General features: G+C 38.0%; 1 protein-coding gene across 1 annotated transcript in view; it reads left to right on the plus strand.

The window, feature by feature from the left end:
• BMP5 (bone morphogenetic protein 5) overlaps positions 1 to 17,317 on the plus strand; it is a 33,099-nt gene extending 15,782 nt beyond the window's left edge. The window contains exons 3-6 of the mRNA XM_010140108.1: positions 819 to 1,016; positions 11,031 to 11,107; positions 12,889 to 12,999; positions 16,697 to 17,317. Of these exons, the coding sequence (XP_010138410.1) occupies positions 819 to 1,016; positions 11,031 to 11,107; positions 12,889 to 12,999; positions 16,697 to 16,846 (536 nt within the window). The 3' untranslated portion in view covers positions 16,847 to 17,317. The remainder of the gene's footprint in view (positions 1 to 818; positions 1,017 to 11,030; positions 11,108 to 12,888; positions 13,000 to 16,696) is intronic.
• The last annotated feature ends 3,444 nt before the right edge of the window (positions 17,318 to 20,761 follow it).

Below are 20,761 nucleotides of genomic sequence, written 5' to 3' on the forward strand. Positions count from 1 at the left end.
GACGGTTGAAGGGCTCTGCATAATACACGTACGCACAAAAGTGTTTATGCTGCCAAAATAAATTCTGTTTAAGAGCAAGAGTTTATTTGCGAAAATGTCACTGATGCTGTTTCAGTGACTTGTTTTGCTTTCTTTTCCTTTAGTGAGGTTTAGATCCTATAATATAGTGAGGTAACCACACGGTCTTGACTGAACAAATATTTTAAAGAAATATGCACATCCCCTGAGAACATAACCAGAGTCAATAACGTACATATTTCAAACTCACTTCTCTTGAACGACTGGATGCCTTCCTACCTTTACTAGTGAATGAACATCAGTTTGAGTAACACTGCACAATATTTATTTTAAAAGCAGAAGTATATTTATTATCTACACTTCTATTTGCTACTGATTTGCTTTGGGGGATATAAAGTTCCACATCTCTCAATCAAGTGATGCAAAAATTAGATGACCGCATTACATTATCCTTTCTATATCCTATAGAATTTAATGGAGCTCGTTTATTTTTCAGTTCTATAGATGTGTACATGAGACTGAATTAAAATATCTGTGTAATGAATAAGATATATAGTGCACAGAGACCGCAGTTTTATGCAATGACAAACTACCTGTAAAGCTGTTGAAGCTTTTGTAAATTGTTCAATTTTTTGTCTTTTAAGGTCCATTCCACAAAATCTGGTTAGGATTCCTAATAAGGCAAATTCAGGATTACAGACAAAGTCATTGCCGTGCTTCAGTCAGCAGTTGAACTCCCACCACGGCTTCAGGAGGGGAAGAAGTTCACCTTCTGACTTACAATTTTGGTTGCTTTATAGGTCGAAGTATCAATGTTAAATCTGCTGGCCTGATTGGAAGACATGGGCCTCAATCAAAGCAACCATTCATGGTTGCATTCTTCAAGGCAAGTGAAGTGCTTTTCCGTTCAGTCCGAGCAGCCAACAACAAAAGGAAAAATCAGAACCGCAACAAATCCGGTAGTCATCAGGAGTCTTCTAGGATGCCAAGTGTTGGGGGTAAGATGAAGCTATGATTTAATAGCGTGTTTATAGAAGTTACGGGCACCTGTTCAAATGCAGCTGAGACACAGCACCTCAACAAGACACTGCTCATTGGCTAAACTGTCAGAAACAATGTTCACAATCCATTTCTACCTGGCCCTTTAGCTTTGCTTAAACCTCTTTTTTTTGATGTTGGCCCTGAGCTTGATCTACCTGTTGCAAGTCAGGTCACTTCCGTGTATCATGGGCTACTTGGAGGGTACTACCCAGTACCTAGTAGTCCTATGTAGCAGGCAACTGGATGAGATCTTTGCTATTCATAACGGAAAAGTAGAGAGAATAGAGAGAAGCATTGCACCCCAACTACTTGTCTAGCAAGTCTTGGCAAAATACAGTGTTTGGATTCTTGTTTAACTGCCTCTCAGCTAAAGAAGCCAAGGTGTAACACAAAAATCTGAATACTGGATATGAGGAAGCTTAACTGATCTGTGAAAATGCAAACTGCTTATGAGTTCAGACTAGCAGACATGTACTGATGTAAATACACAATGTATCCTTGAATAGAGTGAATTTGATCCCTTATTTATCCAAAAGGTACCGACAATAATGCACGTGAAAATGTGGTTTGTCCCTTTTAAGCCTGAAATAAGTTTTGCTCCAGTTCTTTCAGATGGAGGCACAAAGTCACTTTCTAAATATTCCCACTTTTGAACAAACTTTTCTACTTTTTGGGAACAGGCTGTGAAAATGTATCTTTCTAAAAGCATGGCAGACCTACTACCAGTATATTGAAACCTCAATACAGATGCTATTGTTACCCCCTGTGGATATTAAGTAAGTAAGTAAATTAGTATGTAGTGGAAAGAATTCAGCCCTGGAGTGGAACTCATCTGTTTGAGGAGAACTGTTGTGAGCATTATGCATTACTTATATTAATCTCAGAACCTAGACAGATTAGACACCCCTCTAATGTAACACATAAGCCTTTCCCTGATTTTCCACACAAGGATGAATTTTGCCTTAACAAGCAAAGAAATGATAGAAATCATTTTAGTCACTTCTCTTTCTAAACTTACTTAAAGTTTGCCTAGTAATCTACTGAAACAAAAATTGACTTTATGGTTAAAAATTAGTATTAAAACATACCTTTGAAAAAAAGTTTTAAACCCACAGCAATAATATTACTGCTTCAGTAGTGGGCTCAATTTTGTTTGTATATAAGGTACTTTGGGAAAAATACTGTGCTATTTCTCTCATTTCCATTGAGGAGCTTGAGCACAGTTCTTTCTGAGCTCAATGACTTAGAGATGGATGTGTTCCCTCTGACGACAATAGCTTTTGAAGAGCACCTGACATTTGTTAAGGTACCAGGGATCTCTATTTACAACTGCTTGGTTTTTTTTTTGTTGAGTATTGTAAAATTTTCTGATGTTCTGTATGATTATACAACAATGCACAATTAACTTCTAATCCCTTATTAGTCAATATTGCAGGGGAGGAGTTACAAAAAAAAAAATGAGAGAAGTCCCAAACTGGACAATTTTAGCTTTTCATATCTATATTAGATATATTCAAATCCGTAGCAGATGAGCTTTTAAAAAAATTCTTAATTATTTATAAAGTTATACTGACTAAATATTTTTCATTAACTGCTTAAAACTCATCAATTTTTTTTTTGAACTATTTAAGTTAAAAATTGACTTACCATCTTGTAATTCAGATGTGATTTAAACATGCACATCAGCTAAGTTTGCTAGCTGGTGTTTGCTCTAAACTCGTTTACCTCAACAGGCGACTTGCATCTGCATTTTGTGTAATTCTAGTATGATCAGCTTTTTTTCCTGCAGAAACTGTTCCTTCTATTTTACTGGTACTGTATAATGCATTTCTTTATTTTCATATATGCACTGAATGACACAACATGAGCATTTTCTTGTGGGTATTTTTTGTTTCATTTTGATTTGTTTTTACAAGTCAAACATGATGTAGGCAACTGCATTAACTCCAAAATACAATCTCTTACCTTAAGGGTAAGTAATATTTTCTCTGCTCAAAAAATATTAAAAAAATTTTTTTCATACTTCCTGGAAAATGCCTACTAATTTTGAGAATCACATTATTTTAGGGGAAGGGAAAATCATCTAAGTACCTGGTGCACACAAGGTATCTAAATATAAATATCATACTTCCAAATTGAATCCTATGCTTCTAGTTCATGAGGAAATGATAATTGAACAGATTTGTTAACGCTTCTTGATTATAGCAGGAAATGTGAACACAAGATCCCTGCTGGTTTAACCTGGGAAAAACTCAACCTTAACACATGCTAGCAAGTTGCATCGGAGTGAGAATTACCTCAGGAAGAGCTGTCTGTATGTCTCAAAACACCAGTCAGCCATTTGTGCATTTGTGCATCCAGTCACGCTCCACAGTTGTTGTAAAACAAGAAAAATCAGAACATCTGCAGTGACATGTACATTATAAAACAAACCTTCTACTAACCTCTTTAAGCCCCCAGTCTGCATAAGCATAGAGGTACATCACTATATACTGATCCATGCCAAATCTCTGTCAAAATAGATTACAGTTCAAGAAAGCTGTACTGTTGAAAAAAAAAATTAGTTTAAGAAACAATTGCAGGTGCAGTTGCACGAAAGACAGGGACATTGACCTCTGACTGCAGACGGAGGTACCAAGATATGGGCAGTCTGGAATAGGTGGCAAAGCTAAGGGCAGATAAATAACCACAACCTTACACAGCAACGTCCTCTGTAGCAAAAGTGCTTGGAGGAGTAGCTCCCGCACCACGGCAAATCAGCTTGCATGCTCTTGCCTTGCAGTTTGCCTCAACAGTCCCCATATCACAAATAAACAAATGCCTTTTATTTGAGCGCCATTAATGATGAGTGATGGGGCTTTTCATACTATAAGTGATTCAACACGATCTTCCTGTTAATAACTATTGCAACAATACTCACTAAAATCTCCAAAGAGCATGCTGATGGCACAGGCAATGTACAGATTCTATCCAGATGCTCCAGAGTGCAAAAAAAAAAAAGACGTGGAGGAGAGAGCACATTCTTTCCAGATCTTTGCATCTTTGCAGAACACAGTCCTTCCATTGGAGAGCCTGTTATCAGTGAAACTACACGCCCTTTTCCTCCTATTCACCAGTCCCAAAAACTAGGGCATATGCTGCATCCCTGCAGGCTTGTGGGAGAAAGTTGATTCTCCTGGTTCTCTATAGTTTCCAGTAATGAGCAGCACTTTAAAGGTATAATTCATGTCTTAATATTTAAACCACAGAAAAAACCAAAGAATTCTGCCCATCATCTTCCTCATGGCAGTCTGTCAATAGATCATATTCAATTGTCATTCACCCCCTGATGAAAGACTCTGTTGATGTAGATGACACAGGGATAGGAAAATCCCACTGTAAGATGTAGGTCCTTGTTTCCAAAGTTGTTCCATAATCTTGTATCTACAGCATCTAAACCACACACTGACAGTGAAAAATGCTCATTTACATAATTGGAGGCTATGTAGCCAGTCCCTGATAGGTATGTTGTCATTTATATGTTGCAGGCTTTGGTTATACTTCTCTCTGCACATCAGTCCTGATTTTACTACTTTTTTCTTCTTCCTTTTTTGTTTTTCCCCTTTTTTCCTTTTTCTTTTATTTTCCTCTCTCCCCCTCTTTGCCTCTTCCCTTTTGTCTCTTGCCTTCTTTTCTATGTTCTTGGACATCAGCAATTAGTTTTACTGTATTGTCAGAACACCAAGAAGGAAAGCCCCACTGGGCAACTCGGTTCCTTCCAACAAACAACACAGTTTTAGAATCATTCATGAAGATATACACAAACACAACATGAAGACAATAAAATCTGTATGTGTCATTTATTGTGACAGTTGAGCAAATGTCGACACTTTTGGAGTCAGTATCCCTGTGTTGCTAAGAACTTCAAGAGAGGATGACCTCAATGCACAGTAAAGACAGAATTAAACTTAGCATTCAGACTCCACCTGCCTGCTATGCACAGAGGATTGAACAGTTTATTGTATTTTTGTCAAACTGTAGATAAAAGGAAAAATAATTAAAACAAATCGAAACAAGAAATTTATTCCCGAAGTACATCACATAACTCTTCCTTAAAACAAAGGCTGGCTTAATTTTTATTTTTTAACATAATCTAAAAAGAGTTATGGACACTAGAGTGAAAAAGAGTTAATTAGGCACTAGAGGATATCCACATTTAAATACTGAATGGTGACTTACACCAGGAAAGCTGAATAATTTTTGTTCATAATGCAGTGAGTTAAAAACAGAAAACAGTACTTCGCATTTCCTGTATTTTATTAGTTAGTGTCACACTAATTAATTAACACAGTACTTTGTGACAGCATATATAGACATGTCTATATGTCTTTATTTTTCTTGGAAAAAAAAATTAATCCTCATTAATTTTCTTATAAATTTTCTTGCCCTCATTCCATAGCTCTTTCCACTATATAGAAGTTTGGGCCCCAACAGCAGTTGCAGAATAGCTCAGGAACAAAGTTTTGTTAGTCGCAACAGCCTACAGGTTTGATTCTTGACAGAATAAGCATATCGGCCTTGAAGCTACAGTGTGTGAAATTGAATACTTGGCACCGGATCTCATTATAAATGTCACATCTGATACTTATGTGAAATGTTACATTACACACAACATTTGTCTTATATGAAAGATAGAATTCAAGAAAGGAATAGAGACTTGCCTGAGTCTCACTTTCTTTGTAGGTGCATGGGTTAGATTGTTTGCAGATATGTGTATGTCTGCATATGAAACACAGATCATCTCATCAGATGTTTTGGTGTAACCACTCATCCACCTCTGGTTAACTTATATTCAAATAATTCAGAGTATTGAGACAATAAAAACATCTACGTGATCACTTACATATTTATTACTCAGCCTTTGTCCTTCAACTGTAGGGACTTCTGCTACATTCAGAAAATGTCATGACTGAGAAAAAACAGGCAAAAGAATAATCTTCAGCTTTCCTGTGCTTGGGTGCTATCTAAAACCAGATTGTGATTTTTCTAACTTTCTCATAAGCATATCTTTCCCACGTTTTTCAGTCACAGTTTTTCACAAAGTGACTTGCATTCTGTATGACTGAATTGTAATTTCTCACTAATAGCTGAACAGAAAAACTCACTATTTGCCTCCTATGAGCACCGATATTAGTTATAATCAGTATATGGATCCTTGTAAAGAGTAGTCAGTGAAACACTGTTCGTTCAATTTTTTTTAAGTTAAAGGTTCTTTGCTTTCCATTACCCCTACCTTACTTCTAACGTGTGTGCAGAACATACTGGGTTATTACAGACAACTAAGCACAAGTATCACCAAGGGGTTTTGGTTATATTAAAGCATACAGATTTTTGAAAACTGGTGGTGTCTTTGGGTATCCTGCCTTCCAGTGGCTACTGCAGAAAGACACAGGATTCATGGATGTCATCTATCTGGGCTTCTGTAAGGCCTTTGACACTGTCCCCCTCAACATCCTTCTCTCTAAACTGGAAAGATGTGGATTTGAGGGTTGGACTCTTTGGTGGATAAGGAATTGGTTGGATGGTTGCATCCAGAGGGTTGTGGCTGTATGTACAGATGGAGATTAGTGACCAGTGGTGTCCCTCAGGGGTCCATACTGGGACAAGTGCTGTTTGCTATCTTCATCAATGACATAGAGAGTGGGATCAAGTGCACCCTCAGCAAGTTTGCAGATGACACCAAGCTGAGTGGTGCAGCTGACACACCTGAGGGCGATGGGATGAGATGGGATGGGATACCATCCAGAGGGACCTGGACATGCTGGAAAAGTGGGCCCGTGTGATCTTTATGAGGTTCAACAAGGCCAAGGGCAAGGTCCTACAGCTGGGTTGGGGCAATGCCTGATATCAATACAGACTGGGGGATAATGTGATTGAGAGCAGCACTGTGGAGAAAGTCTTGGGGATATTGGTGGATGAACAGCTGGACATGAGCTGACAATATGTGCTTGCAGCACAGAAAGTCAACTGTAGCACTCTGCTCTGATGAGACCCTACTGTTTCCAGCTCTGGAGTCCTCAGCACAAGAAGGATATGAACCTGTTGGATATGGTCCAGAGAAGGGCCACAAAGTTGATGAGAGGGATAGAGCACCTCTGCTATGAGGACTGAAAGAGCTGGGGTTGTTCAGCCTGAAGAAGAGAAGGCTCCACGGAGACCTAATTGTGGCCTCTGAGTATTTAAAAGGAGCCTATAAGAAAGATGGGGGCAGACTTTTTAGCAGGCCCTGTTGTGACAAGACAAAAGCTAATGATTTTAAACTAAAGGAGGGGAGATTTCGACTAGATCTAAGGAAGAAATTTTTTACAAGAGCTGAAACACTGGAACAGGTTGCCCAGAGAGCTGGTAGATGCACCATCCCTGGAAACATTCAAGCTCAGTATGGATGAGGCTCTGAGCAAAGTGATCTAGTTGAAGATGTACCTGCTCATTGCCAGGGGGGACTGGACTAGATGACCTTTTAAGGTTCCTTCCAACTCAAAACATTCTGGATTCTTTGATTCTATGATTTCACAGAATGCGGGTATATATTTTGACCCTACATGCCCTGGGCAGCTGAGAGTATCTGAGGTGGCAGCAGTTAACTACCTGTGGAGAAATTTTGATGACTGTCATTGATAATCAGCCCATGAGGGGCTAGGAAAATACCCTAGGAAAGAAGGCAGTATTCATCTTTAAAAAGGAAGGAGGATTTGAAGCGTTATACCTTAGAAAGCCTAATGTAACATCCCTAGTGGATTATTACTGCAAATGGATATATCTTGACTTGCACATAGCTTTTGACACAGTTTCAGGAGACATATTTTGGCCCAGGTATATTCAACAGAAAGTAGGTACACAGTCTGTTAAAAAAAATATGAAAAAGCATTCAAAGAGCATGTTACCAGTAAGAGTAAAATTTGGGTAGGTATTTTGAATGAAATCTAATTGAGTCTCTCCGGTTCTGATTCAGTCCAACATTTTATTGGTAATCTGGATGATTGATCACTCCTTCCCGATCTGGTATCCTCTGTGAACTTGCATAAAGCGCAGTCTGTTCTATTGTCCAGGTTACTAACAAAGACATTAATCAGTATTGGCACCAGTACTGATCCTTCAGGGACATCCCTAGTAACCAGCTGCCAGCTGGATTTTGTATCACTAATTAAAACTCTTTGAGCCCAGCAGTCCAGCCAAGTTTCCACCCATTATATTTACCTATCCAAATTGTGTCTGACTAATTTGGCTTTAAGAATACTACGGGAGGCCATATCAAAAACCTTCGTAAAAGCAAAACGAACAACACCCAGTGCTCTTCAAAAGCCCACAACGATAATCAGCTCATCACAGAAAACAATTAGGTTGGTTAGGCGCAGCAAATCCATGCTGACTATTTCCCAAACATCTTCTTGTTCTTTATGTGCCTGGACAGAGCTTCCAGCAGAATTTGCTCCACAGACTTCCCAGAAACGGAGGTTAAGCCCTTTTCGAGGATGGATTTTTGAAACATCAGAAACACCCTCCAGTCACTATTGGAAGGAAGTGACTTTGCAGTAATGTTGTTCAGCTCATTCCCCACCCTGAAATTCATCCCTTCTCTGACATGGACTGGTGTATCTTCAATTTGCTTAAGTGGTTCCTTACTCTACTTTTACTGTGAGTAGACCATCAGTCACCAGGATCAGGGACTTGGGAGTCCTGAAGGTAAATCCTGCTGGTAAAAAACAAGACAAAGAAGTCATTGAGTACCTTAATCTGTTCTGAGTCCTTGGCACTAGGTCTTCTGCCCTACTGAACAATGAATCTCTATTTTTCTTAGATTTGCTGTTTTCTATGAATGTACCTGTAGAAGTCCATCTTGTTGACTTTCACATCCCTCACAAGTTTCAACTCCAGCTAACTTTGTCTTTCCTAACATCCATTTCTGCACAGCCAGGCAGTGAGTTTGTATTATTTCTGTGTAGCTCATTCCAATTCCACATTACTTTTACTTCCTATTTGAACTTGAGCTCAGGCGAGAGTTTCCTATTCAGCCACAGTGGCTTTGTGCCATAATTGCTTAACACACACATGAGAGAGAAGCTACCTTGTGCTTCTCTCAGAAGTTGTCCTTGGAGATCGGCCATCTCTCCTGGTCTCCTTTGCCCTCTAGGCTGGTCTATTATGAGATCATGCGAAGACCTCTGAACAAGCCGAAATCTGTTCTCCTGAAGTCCAGGGTTGCAATGCTGTTGTTGTTGATCTTGGTTATCTCTCAAAATCTTTCCACTCCACCATATCATGGTTGCTGCAGCCCCATCATGTTGCAGTTCTCATCAACATCCTCACCCCCAACCCGTTCTTTATTCACTGATTTGCATAAATACAACATAATCCTAAAGTGACTAGGCAGGCATACATAAAAAGATCGGAAATGATAATTTGACAGTGTGGTTTTGCTGCAGAGCTTCTGTTCTGGGATCTATTGCTGGAAAGTAATCCAGAAATCATAGGAAATAATTATTTTATTTGGCATTGTGTTCAGGTTTGGCCATCACATCTTCAGAAAGACACAGAGAAACTGTGAAAAAGTTCTGAAAAAAAATTTTTTGGGAAAAAAACCTGAAAATTTCTGAAAGGAAAATAAGTTGGAGAAAAAAAGTTCAGAAAAGCAATGATAGCGCAGATCAGGACTGCTGACAAGAAGCAGTTGGTAAATTTGCAGAAAGGCCCTAAAAGCCAGCTAATTGGAAGAATTTTCTGCAAGGATAGTGAAGCACTACAATGAGTTGTCTCACAGACTGTAGAACACCCTTCTTTTCAGTTTGTGTGGAAAAGGTCACTCTTTTAATATTCCAGGATCTTTTCAACACCCCATCCCATTCCATACCATCCCTTCCCATCCTCAAGCCTTTTAATGTTAAAATATGTTCATTAAAAAAAAAAATCTATTCCTAAAAATGAAGGGTTTGTTTCTTTTTCATTGTCTTCTTTGGTGGTTTTGTTTGTTTGTTTGTTTGTTTGTTTGGGGGGGGGTGGTTTGTTGTGAATTTCAGCAATTTTTTTTTTTCTGGCCAGAATGGTTATTTGGGTCCAAAAAAGTCCTTTTAAGCACTCTTGAAATGGAAACAGAGGAGACAACGTGTCCTGCCGGCTCCATCTCCTGCCTCACTGATGACATCACTTGAATAGCACTATAAACCAATTCTGGGGCGCTAATGTGGTGAAGGCATGACCCTATTCCCTCCCTTTCCTGTTAATCAGGGGCAGTAAGGATCAAGTACTAGATTTTCTCCAGGATTAAGATTGTCCCGGAGAATCATGTATGGAAGGTTCTCTGTGTCCTTCTATCCTGACACATCTCTGACAGTGCCGAAACAATCAGGCCTTTAAAAAGCATCTGTTTTTCTACTTGTTTACATTAGTATTACCAACTGAAGATCACAGTGTGGTGAATATTTCCAGAAAATATGGCAAAAAAATGAAGGAGCGCAAAATGTGCAAATGCTTAAATAACAGACTTTTGGAAATTCTGTTGTTTCAGGACAAGTTTTATCAACGTTAGTTTCTCTTTTGTTTTTGGACTACTTTCTTTACCTGGCAATTAAACCTGTGCCAACATACAGATGACTTCCCCATATCTTCAATAGGCTCTCAGCTGTCCTCCTTGGACTGCCTGTGTGTGTATTATGAGTTGTTACCTAGCTAGCCAACAACAAGACATCTTGTAAGCCTGTTTTCCTTAATGCAGTATGCATTGTTTTGTCTCTGTACACAACTTGTATCAGGCTGACACTGCTGTTCCTACACTTCCAAGTTTACACTGCCTTCACAATCAACCCTAGGAATATAAATGACAGTATATGCTTGTTCATTTCCTTTGTACAGGTTGGCCAGGAGCTCAAAAATAGCTAAATCTTGTCTGTTCTAGCAATGCTTCTAAACAATTTTTTATTATTATTTTCTCTCTGTAGATTATAACACAAGTGAGCAAAAGCAAGCGTGTAAGAAACATGAACTTTACGTGAGTTTCCGAGACTTAGGATGGCAGGTATGATTATAGATGCTGTTTCCTATCAGTTCAAATTGGGACAATCTATTTTACAGTCCACCATTATTTACAGTCTGTTTTCTTCATGGTAATTGGGATTTCACTGAAGAGAGACTACTGTTTTAAATGCAGTTTGTAATGAATCCCTGTCACTGTTGCTTCAGCCATTTTGCCTGCTGTTCTTTCAAAAATTTTGCATACATTTTGCTTTACAATCTGGATTCATTCACATAAAGATAAATCTGAACCATCACTCAAGATATGAATAGATCTGCAGTAGATTATACCAAAATTCCACAGTGAGAAATGGAACTTTTGAAATTTGCACTTGAATTCTCCCTGGTTCAGTGCTACCTTCTGCAGGTCAGAGATTTCACCAGGGTAGGGTCTGTAGGGAACTAGAGCCTGGATCCCTGCTCAGTGGTCATTAGAACACTGTAGCAAAGTTTATATAATTTCAGGGAAAAAGTCATCCTGCAATAAAGTAACAAAAAAATGAAGCTGCTGGTAGAAAAAAGTCACAAAGACAGAGATAGGGCATTATGAGAAAAGAAAATAAAGATCAATCTAGGTTTTTTTCCAGAAAGCAAGGAGCTCTCTGTAAAGAAAGAACAAGAAGGCCATCAGCAACCTATAACCTAGACACATCACATATGTAGGTAAGAACTCAGAGATGGCTTTCTGTGCATTTCATATTTCTCTGAGTTATTTAAAAACAATTCTCCATGAGCAGAACAGGTTTAGGAGGAGAAAAAGTGTGCTATCTCTTTAGTGACAGCTCATACTTTACACATCTAGCTCAGATTCTCATATGGCCTCATTACTCTGACTGATATTTTGTAGTATATTTATCCTCACAGGAGTCTAAAGAAGTAGGCAGAGACTATTTTCCCAAGGCTGCAGAGCATAATCACCCTGTCCACAGCCACAGACCAGGTTTGTGGTATTGACTTGAGCTCAGCCTACTGAACAAGTGAGCCATTGTCTCTTTGTAGATCACAGATTTTTCCAGGTATCAACAGGTTTTTTCTTTTTTTGAAACAGTAAATTCTGATAAGCCCTGAGATGTGCAATGCTCTCAGATCAGTCATTCAAAGGAGCCATAGAGAATTTTCTTCTTTTTTTTTTCCCCACAAAAAAACTCTTGAAGAATTCAAAGTTTCAGTTGGAAAGCCAGAGCTACACTGTACAAAATTTGATCAGTGAAACTCAGGGTGAAATGAAATAAAAACAAAAAAACCCCCCTCAAGAATAAGGTACTTGATCCTGTCTGTCCTTTCCACAGCACCTCCATTAGCTTTTCGTAGCTGTTAGCCTACCTTTACCCATGCTGCATTGCTAGAAATACTGCAAGTGCATGATTCAGTGAAATTCCAACAGGTAGTCTCTAGCAACCTGTAGTCTCATTTCATAATACAATTAATAATACTGTGTATGTTGAAGAAAGAGGATGCATTTTAATTACTTTCGTTGCACCAAGAACTGCTCGAGGTTTTCAGTCTGGGAAGAAAAGTATTCTGACAAATATATTTGGACCTTCAATTCCTCTTATAGCCTCCTTAGCTGGTATTCAATACAGATTTCTAAATTTAATTTAATCTTCATGTGAGTTTCGAATGAACAAAGCAAATACTTTTTTTTTTTTTGCGCAAAAATGTAATTTAACATGCCACATTCTGAAGTTCATTTTATTATCGGACAAGTCTTAGTTAGTTTGATATGCATTTAAAGTATCTGAATGAGAAAAAAAAAAAGAGTGGGTTTATTTGCTGTTGTTTTAGGATTGGATTATTGCACCGGAGGGCTATGCTGCATTTTACTGCGATGGAGAGTGTTCTTTCCCCCTCAATGCCCACATGAATGCAACAAACCACGCCATTGTTCAGACTCTGGTATGCCTCTGCTTATGTTGTAGTTACCTGTTTTGCAGTTTTAAGGGTCTTGGCACAAGGGCTGTCTCTTTCTCTCTGTTTGCTACTATTAGATTCTGATTATTTCTGGGTAAATGATAAACCATTTAAAAGATGTGCTTGGATCATTATGCTGGAAGAGGGTGAACTGTCCAGAGTGGCCTGTGTGGTAGGTTTCCCTTCTATTTCAAATGCAATAACACGAGAAGACTGTGTCATATTACTGGAGTATTGCACGGATAGGAACCAAAGGGCGCCCCTGGTCCCACTCCCAAGAGGTTTTTTGCAGCTTATTGAAGCTCCATGTTAGCATCAACATGCTATACCTTTCAGAAATATCAACACTTGGCCACCCTGTGGACCTCTGTTGTCAACTGTTGGCAGAGATACTTAAACTGCAATTTCATATGAAGCTTTGCAAGGAGATGATTTTGCATGTAAGAAATTGTGTTCAGTCATGCCTGGCTAACAAAAGCCTTTATAAACAAGTGTGTTTGGACCTGTTGCTCTGCCTGGTGCATGTAAAAGGCGATTTGCAGCCAGCTTTCTGCCTCTGGTAGTTCTTATGGTTGTCCTGTACATCAACTGGAGCAACTGCAAAAAGATGATCTTAGTTGAAGCAGCTGGCTAGGCTACAGAAACCTTTAGACTGTGCCTAAATATGGTACTGTGAGTCTGATGTCTGGTCATGATTTTCCACCTGTGCCAGCTGAAGAACTAGCTCTGAACAGCATCAGTATAAGTAGAATTATTAAGAATCAGAGGATTAAAAGGTAATACACTATGAGGAAATACAAGTACAAAATCAAGTCAGGAAAGAGTTGTCAGCACTAATTAGTTTCTGGAAAGGTCAAGGCATTTGACTGCAATTAGAGAAACATGAATTTAAAGCTTTCTTTGATTTAAACTGATGATAGGAAAGTACCTGACCATCAGACTATGCTGATGAATCTGTCCATAGATGACGAGCTTTTTGTTTGATTTTGACATAAAAAATCTGGGCCTGAAAATCCTTTCCCCTTTAGAAATGAGTGCAGCTACTACCCTCCTGGGGACGCTGGCCATGCAACCAAAATTTCTCATTAAAACAAACAAACAAACAAACAACCCCCCCCAAAAACAATCCAGAAATTAACAAAGTTCAATTTTTTTCTGATAGCAAACAAGTTCTGCTTGTGAAAATTGCCAAGTATTTCTACATGAAAGAGACGTCTTTATAACCTCAACATGTGCTTCTGAGAGTGTTTCCTTTCCATTCAACTTTTCATTTATGCACCTTCTCCAAGTCCAGCCACCAGTGCAACATTATTCCTCTATATCAGAATTCGACTCAGCAAGATCTACAAAAAGAAGGGAAAATGTCAGAGCATGGGAATAAATTGAAGTGTGTTAAGGGGTTCAGGTGAAAGAGAACAGCAAATGTTGATTGGCAAGGAATGTAACTACATGCCTAGGAGATGGTGAAGAAGAGCATATATGCAGTCCTGAGACAAAAAGAACTAGGTCAGAAAAGCAATAGTTTAGCAATATGGAAATGTCCTGAAAAGTTGCCAATATCAGTGAGATCCCCAAGTTAGACTTCCCTCTTGCAATTATGGACTGTTAAACAAGAAGCAGCCCAGTACTACTTTCTCTTGTGTGCTATCCCTTCTAAAAATGGTTAATTTCCCATTGTTGAATAATTTGTGTAGTTTGTCCTATATCCTAAATTGGATACTTAAATTTTCCCTGCTTTTCATGGAAAATGGAATTCATTGGAATTCTGTGTCTCCCTTTGCATGTACTGTACATTCATTCAGTTGTGCAGCCAAAAAAATCATGAGGCTAATTAAATTTTAACTGCACATAAATTAGATGAGATAACAGTAGTTGAATGATTTCTGGTTTAAATTATACAAAATGCAGATTTACACAAGGTGTGCACATGGGGATGGCTTGGGAAACAGTTATTCACACACCCCACCCTAATCCAAATGTAATCATCTCCCAGCCATACTGATTACACCACTGCAAAAAAGCCCACTTTTTGGGTTGGAAAGAGATTGCTCCTTGGTACCCCTCCAAACTTCACTGACTCTTCTTTTTTCTTTTGTAGCAAGAATAGAAGAAATTCTGGGCCAGGTCCTCTCTGCCTGTTCTTTTTCTAAGACTGAACTTAGGCAGAGAGATGATATAAATGCGTATAAATACAAGACAGGCTGTATTTAGTGAATTATCATAGAACGCATTGTGTTGGAACAGACGTTTAAAGGTTGTCTAGTCCAACCCCTCTTACCCAAGCTTTCTTCTTCTCTCTTGCTTCCCATTACCCTCAGAACAGGCATTGAAGTAGCCTTGACCTCCTGGACCTGTGAATCAGCAGTCTCACTTGCACTGACTTTCAGGCTCACTCTTGAAGAGGCTGTGAACATTGCTGTCGTGTCAGGCTAACATGGCCACGGAGCTCCCAGCTGGGGTGGCAGGGGCTGGAGGGACCAGCAGTTACGGCAGGACAAACGTCTGCCTACACAAGGCACAATCATTCTTTACTCCCGTGCTTTGCTATTAATTTGTTAAACTGTTTTTTAAATGCGTGTCTAAACCCTTACTAAACTGCTACCTCAGGATTTATTATTGCTCATTTCAAAAGACCTTCTCATGGTAACAGTTACGTAAAAATCATTTCCTGATAGACTGTTCTCTGTTGTCTGGCAAAGGCTCTGGGCTTATATCACTGGAAGACAGATGGCTCTAACAGATTTACGAAGACTTAACATACAAATGAAACCTATTACTGCTGAAGTCTTCATCCATGCCTTAATAATCTCTTGCCCTCTCTATTACAACTCCCTCTTTTCTGGCCTCCCCAGTTTCCATGTCTTCAGCATGTGTAAAATATTACATCCAAATTTCTTTCAAGTACAAGGAATTTGCATTTCCCCCATTTTCAGATATTTCCTCTAGATTTTGTTCGTTCTGGGATGCTGTTCAAAACTCTTTTCCTTCTCTTTAACGTTTCATTGATATATTTCAAATTAGTGAACATAAAGCCTTCTCTGCCTCAGCCCTTTTCCCAAACCTTCTGGCTGGCTGGCATCCACCTTATGAATTGATTTTGAATGCAGTGGAAGTAGAATTGGACGCATAGATACCTAGATAAGACTTCAAAATGCACTCATGCTGTCTAAGAACCACATCTTACTTAGATGTTTCTTCGGCTGAAAACAGTTCCAGTATGAGTCTTTGCCTGTGCAACCTTTACTGCCTGCAACAGGCTTTCCTCCATGCTGAGACCCTGACACAGGAAAGCGTTTTAGCGCAGGCTGGGATCCTGGTGAGGCCCAGGACTTGAGACTGTGCTTTGTGTTAAACACTGTCCTTAGCAGAGATGACACTGACAACAGGTTTAAGTGTTTTCCTGTTCAGCCGCCTATCTCCAGCTCTTCAGATTTCATTCAAAACCCAACTTTCTGTCTTGTCCACTCCTCCTCATTTATTCTCCATCTGCTGTTATTGTATAACTCTTCCCACGCAATTGAAATCAGAGCAAGGTTCTGGAGGTAAGCTGTGCTTTGAAATGGCTAACTGAGGAAAAACTGCTACCACAGCACTCACTGAATTGCAAAGACACTTTTTGCACTGATGTTGTTCTTATATCTCTCTTTTTGATATATGAGCTATGTATTTATCTGTCTTTCAGGTTCATTTGATGTTCCCTGATCATGTACCAAAGCCGTGCTGTGCACCAACGAAACTGAATGCAATCTCCGTGCTCTACTTTGATGACAGTTCCAATGTTATTTTAAAAAAATACAGAAATATGGTGGTGCGTTCATGTGGCTGCCACTAGAATAAAAAAAAAATAATCTAAAGCAGAGGGTTTTATTCAGAGTTGTAATAAAGTCAAGATATGAACCTTTCTGATGAAAAGGCAGTCCTAAATTTATTCCATTTCTTGTCATCTCTCATTTAAATGTACAGTATCATGTATATAGTAGCTTTTATTTATTTTAAAGTATATAGTTTCTTTTGTATGAGCAAAAGTTCAGAACCCTTTATTTTATGGGTCACCTCACTATGCAGTAGAACTTCACACACTAATTTTTCAATTGACCATACTGGAATCGATTTCATTTAATTTCAATATTTTAAAGTAAGTCCTTTGTATAGATTTTTCAAAGCTAGAAACTCCACAACTTCTGTAACTGCTTCGTATTGTTAAAGAAACTAAAATACACTTGGTCGTATTGTACCAATGAAAACTGTGGTGCGGTATTTATTTAGAAAAAGGCACAGAAAAAAACCTACACAAAACTGCTTGTCAAAACATATTTTTTCTTTCAGAAGTTCTGCTCCATTAGAAAAAGCAAAATGTTGAACAGTGCTTAAGTAAACAAATGGATAGAAAACAGAAGTGAAAAGATTGCACATAATTGTTCTACCTATTTTCTTTAACAAGATGGCTGTAACTGGAGGAGTATTTTACTTCTTGGCTTGTGGGCTGTAGTTTTCAAAAGGCTCAAAGCTTTGGAAATTCTGTGGAGACAAACTCTCACCTCTATCCACATCTTTCCAAGTTAACACTAAAAATTGAACTACAACATTCTTACCTCAAATCATATCAATCTATTATTTTTACACTGCTCCAACAAATATTTTTATAATAACAGCACAAGGTAAAATAATAATAATAAAAAAAACCCCACACAAGCCTTTCCATTATATGCACAAGTTAGTATATCCACAAAATATACAGATGACAGGGTATGGAAGGGCTTTCCTTTATTTAGCTCCCACTTTTGGATGTGATTTCAGAGTGTACGAGGGAAGGCATAGGAGATGCAGCAGTTGTCACCTGTCTAACGGAAAATCTTGTCCCTGTTGGCAGCTGTTATCAGGCAAAGATGAAAAGCAAATTTCGTAAAGAGCCATTGGGTGATTTGCAGACTACTTTCAGTCCCATCTGCTTTTCTATCAGGTATATATTGGTTTAAGTCATGAGACTTAAGATGGGATGTCTTTCCTTTTCAGCATTAGCTATTGCAACTTTGAAAATTCTTAAATGCATATAAATAATAAATGAAATCCTGTGGTTGTGAATTGCACAGCTAATTACAGGTTACCATTCCCACCATCACTACCCATATGCTTATTTTGAATTAAGCACGTTTAATGTCTTTGGACACCCCTTTGTTTTAGTGTTTTGAAAATGTGAAAATGGAAACTCTGTTTTCTGTTTATTACATGGCTAGTTATAATGATTTGATAAAAGCTTTGATTAAAAAATGCTCATTCAAACCATTCTCAGAGAGTTGTTAAAAAAATAAATAGGACATATCAGCTTCCGCTTAGATAGTGTATTCGTGTAAAGTCAGACTCCTCTGGTTATTTAAGGCATATTTCAGAAAACTCAGATTATTACAGATTGATGAAATCAGCATATGCATGTGATTGTGTATGCATGTGAATGTGCAACCGCCATCTTTGCAGAAACTAATTTATTTTATCTTGATGTTTTTATGCATACAATCATCTTTTAAAAAAAAATCTAACAGTTCTGATTTCAGTCTTGGGAGCTATTTCCTTTTAATACAACAGTTCAATTTCATGCTTCCTTCTCCATTGTATATTGATATTACCTACATATTTACATTTAGTGGCAGTTCATGCACAAGGGTGTATAGCAAAATATAACTTCTTCAATTGAATTACCATTTTGGAACAGTTAAGTTCCTGGGTTGTCATCAAAACATTTACTAGTTTCTGTATAAATTGGGTAGGTGGATATGTTTTTTTGAACTCAATTTATTCTAACAGGATTTGATGGAAACTAAATTTTGGGTACATTAAGTAATATATTTTTTAATAATGGTGTACCATTTTGAGAATAAGAAACTGAAGATTATTGTTATATGATTCTTTAAAATATGTTGTTGGATTATATTTCTATTCTTTGAGACTTAATAAACCTGCAATATCATTTTCTTCTGTCGTGATTTTGCTTCTGAGACACATGATGAAATGACACTGACTTCATATATTCTTTTAAAGGGAGAAGCAAGAGATCAGCAATAATTATGGATAGATTTTTTATTGCAGTTCATTTTTTAGTACGGACATTTTGCAAAATTACTTTTAATTTGTTAGTTCTTAAACTGCAGCTAACGAACCATCTAGAATATTAATAAAAATCATGCCTTCAAATCATACTCAAAATATACTAGAAAGGAAAAATAGTTCTTAAAATTCTCCATAAATCCCTAACTGGTCATTCCTCTGTTTGAAAGGAAGGATAGTGACATCACATCTTTTGCGTGCCCTGAATAAGTGTATATATGTGTGTGTTTTCATGTAAACATGTTCAGGTAAGTCCTTCTCCAGTAGTACCTAATACAGAGCTTTTTATTCTTTTGCTTGGTCCTATCAAATACCAGGTATTTTATATATAGTTACACATTTTATATATGTACACACACATATATAATATAATGTGTACATAATTATATTAAATTATTTTAAATATATACCCATATCTATAGTTACATTTATTTCTGTAGTTATGACGACCATGCCATTATCGTTTAGGACACAAGAAGTTTCTTCTTTTTAAAGTTCTTTAAGCTTTCTGCATCCTTAACAACTGGAAAGAGTCTTAAGGGCTTAAAACCAGAAAAAGAGAAGCAGCTCTGGAGAGAATTAGTGTTATATTGTAGGTCAGAGCTTCTTAGTCTTTACTTTACTTGTAATGTTAATATCATTGTTACACATTTGGGGCCAAAATCAAAAGTTTACAAGGTGTTACTAGTGACCACTTCTGTGGCTTAGGAATATTACCTAGTGGAAGTCAGAGCTGAGAGGTGAATAGTATTGCAGCAGTGATTTCATTCCCTTAAGAAGCACGCTGTTCTCACAGTGTGATTTTGATGTCCACGATAAGGTGAACTCTGACTGAAGTGTGGAACATTTATAAGTTCTTTGATGTGCTAAGCTATGAACCCACATAACAGTCTTCCTTCAGTTAGACTGCTTGCTGCACATCACTCCTTTATCTGGATGCCCGTTTCCACAAAGTATCTATAGGGTCAAGTTTTTCCGAATTTGGCCAAAGGTTTCAAATTCCTTAGGGAGCAGGGGTGGGACATGCTGATAGTTAAAATGATACTCGTTTTGGATTGCATTAGCTCTTTTCTTGAGACAAGATCAAGCTAAAAACTAAATTCATATAAAGCTCTCTGGTAGCTGACAACATAGCAATACATCCAGTCAGTGCAAAACTCAGCTAGAGATATTTCAGACAGACATTGGCATGGAGGTTTTTAAACAAAAAGGATGATCATTCCTTGTTCTGTTGTGTATCTGTCTGAAGGGCTGTCCTTACTGACATGTCCTTTATAACCCCATGAATCTTCCTTTTTCAGTGGCTGTTTTTAGCAGCTGTTTAGGCATTTAGGTAGATATGCATTCGTGTTGACTGATTAGGTAGTTAATATCAATGGAGTCTTATGAGGAGCTCAGCTACCTTCAGGAATAAGAAAACAGTCCTTTACAGCTGCCCAGGAGAGCACAGCTGTTTATTTTGCATACTCACGCCTATAGGACTATAGAACAGTAATTAGTTTTGATATTATGATAGAAGTCAACTGTCAGACGATCTGGGGACTCATTTTATCAAATGGTATCTCCGTGAGTGTTGTGAGTTACATCGACACTGTAGAGTCCTGAACTGACACTTTCTTCAGGGACAACATAGAGAAATTACTCTTTT

The sequence above is a fragment of the Buceros rhinoceros genome, unplaced genomic scaffold, assembly GCF_000710305.1.
Source record: "Buceros rhinoceros silvestris isolate BGI_N320 unplaced genomic scaffold, ASM71030v1 scaffold1337, whole genome shotgun sequence".
NCBI lineage: Eukaryota > Metazoa > Chordata > Aves > Bucerotiformes > Bucerotidae > Buceros > Buceros rhinoceros.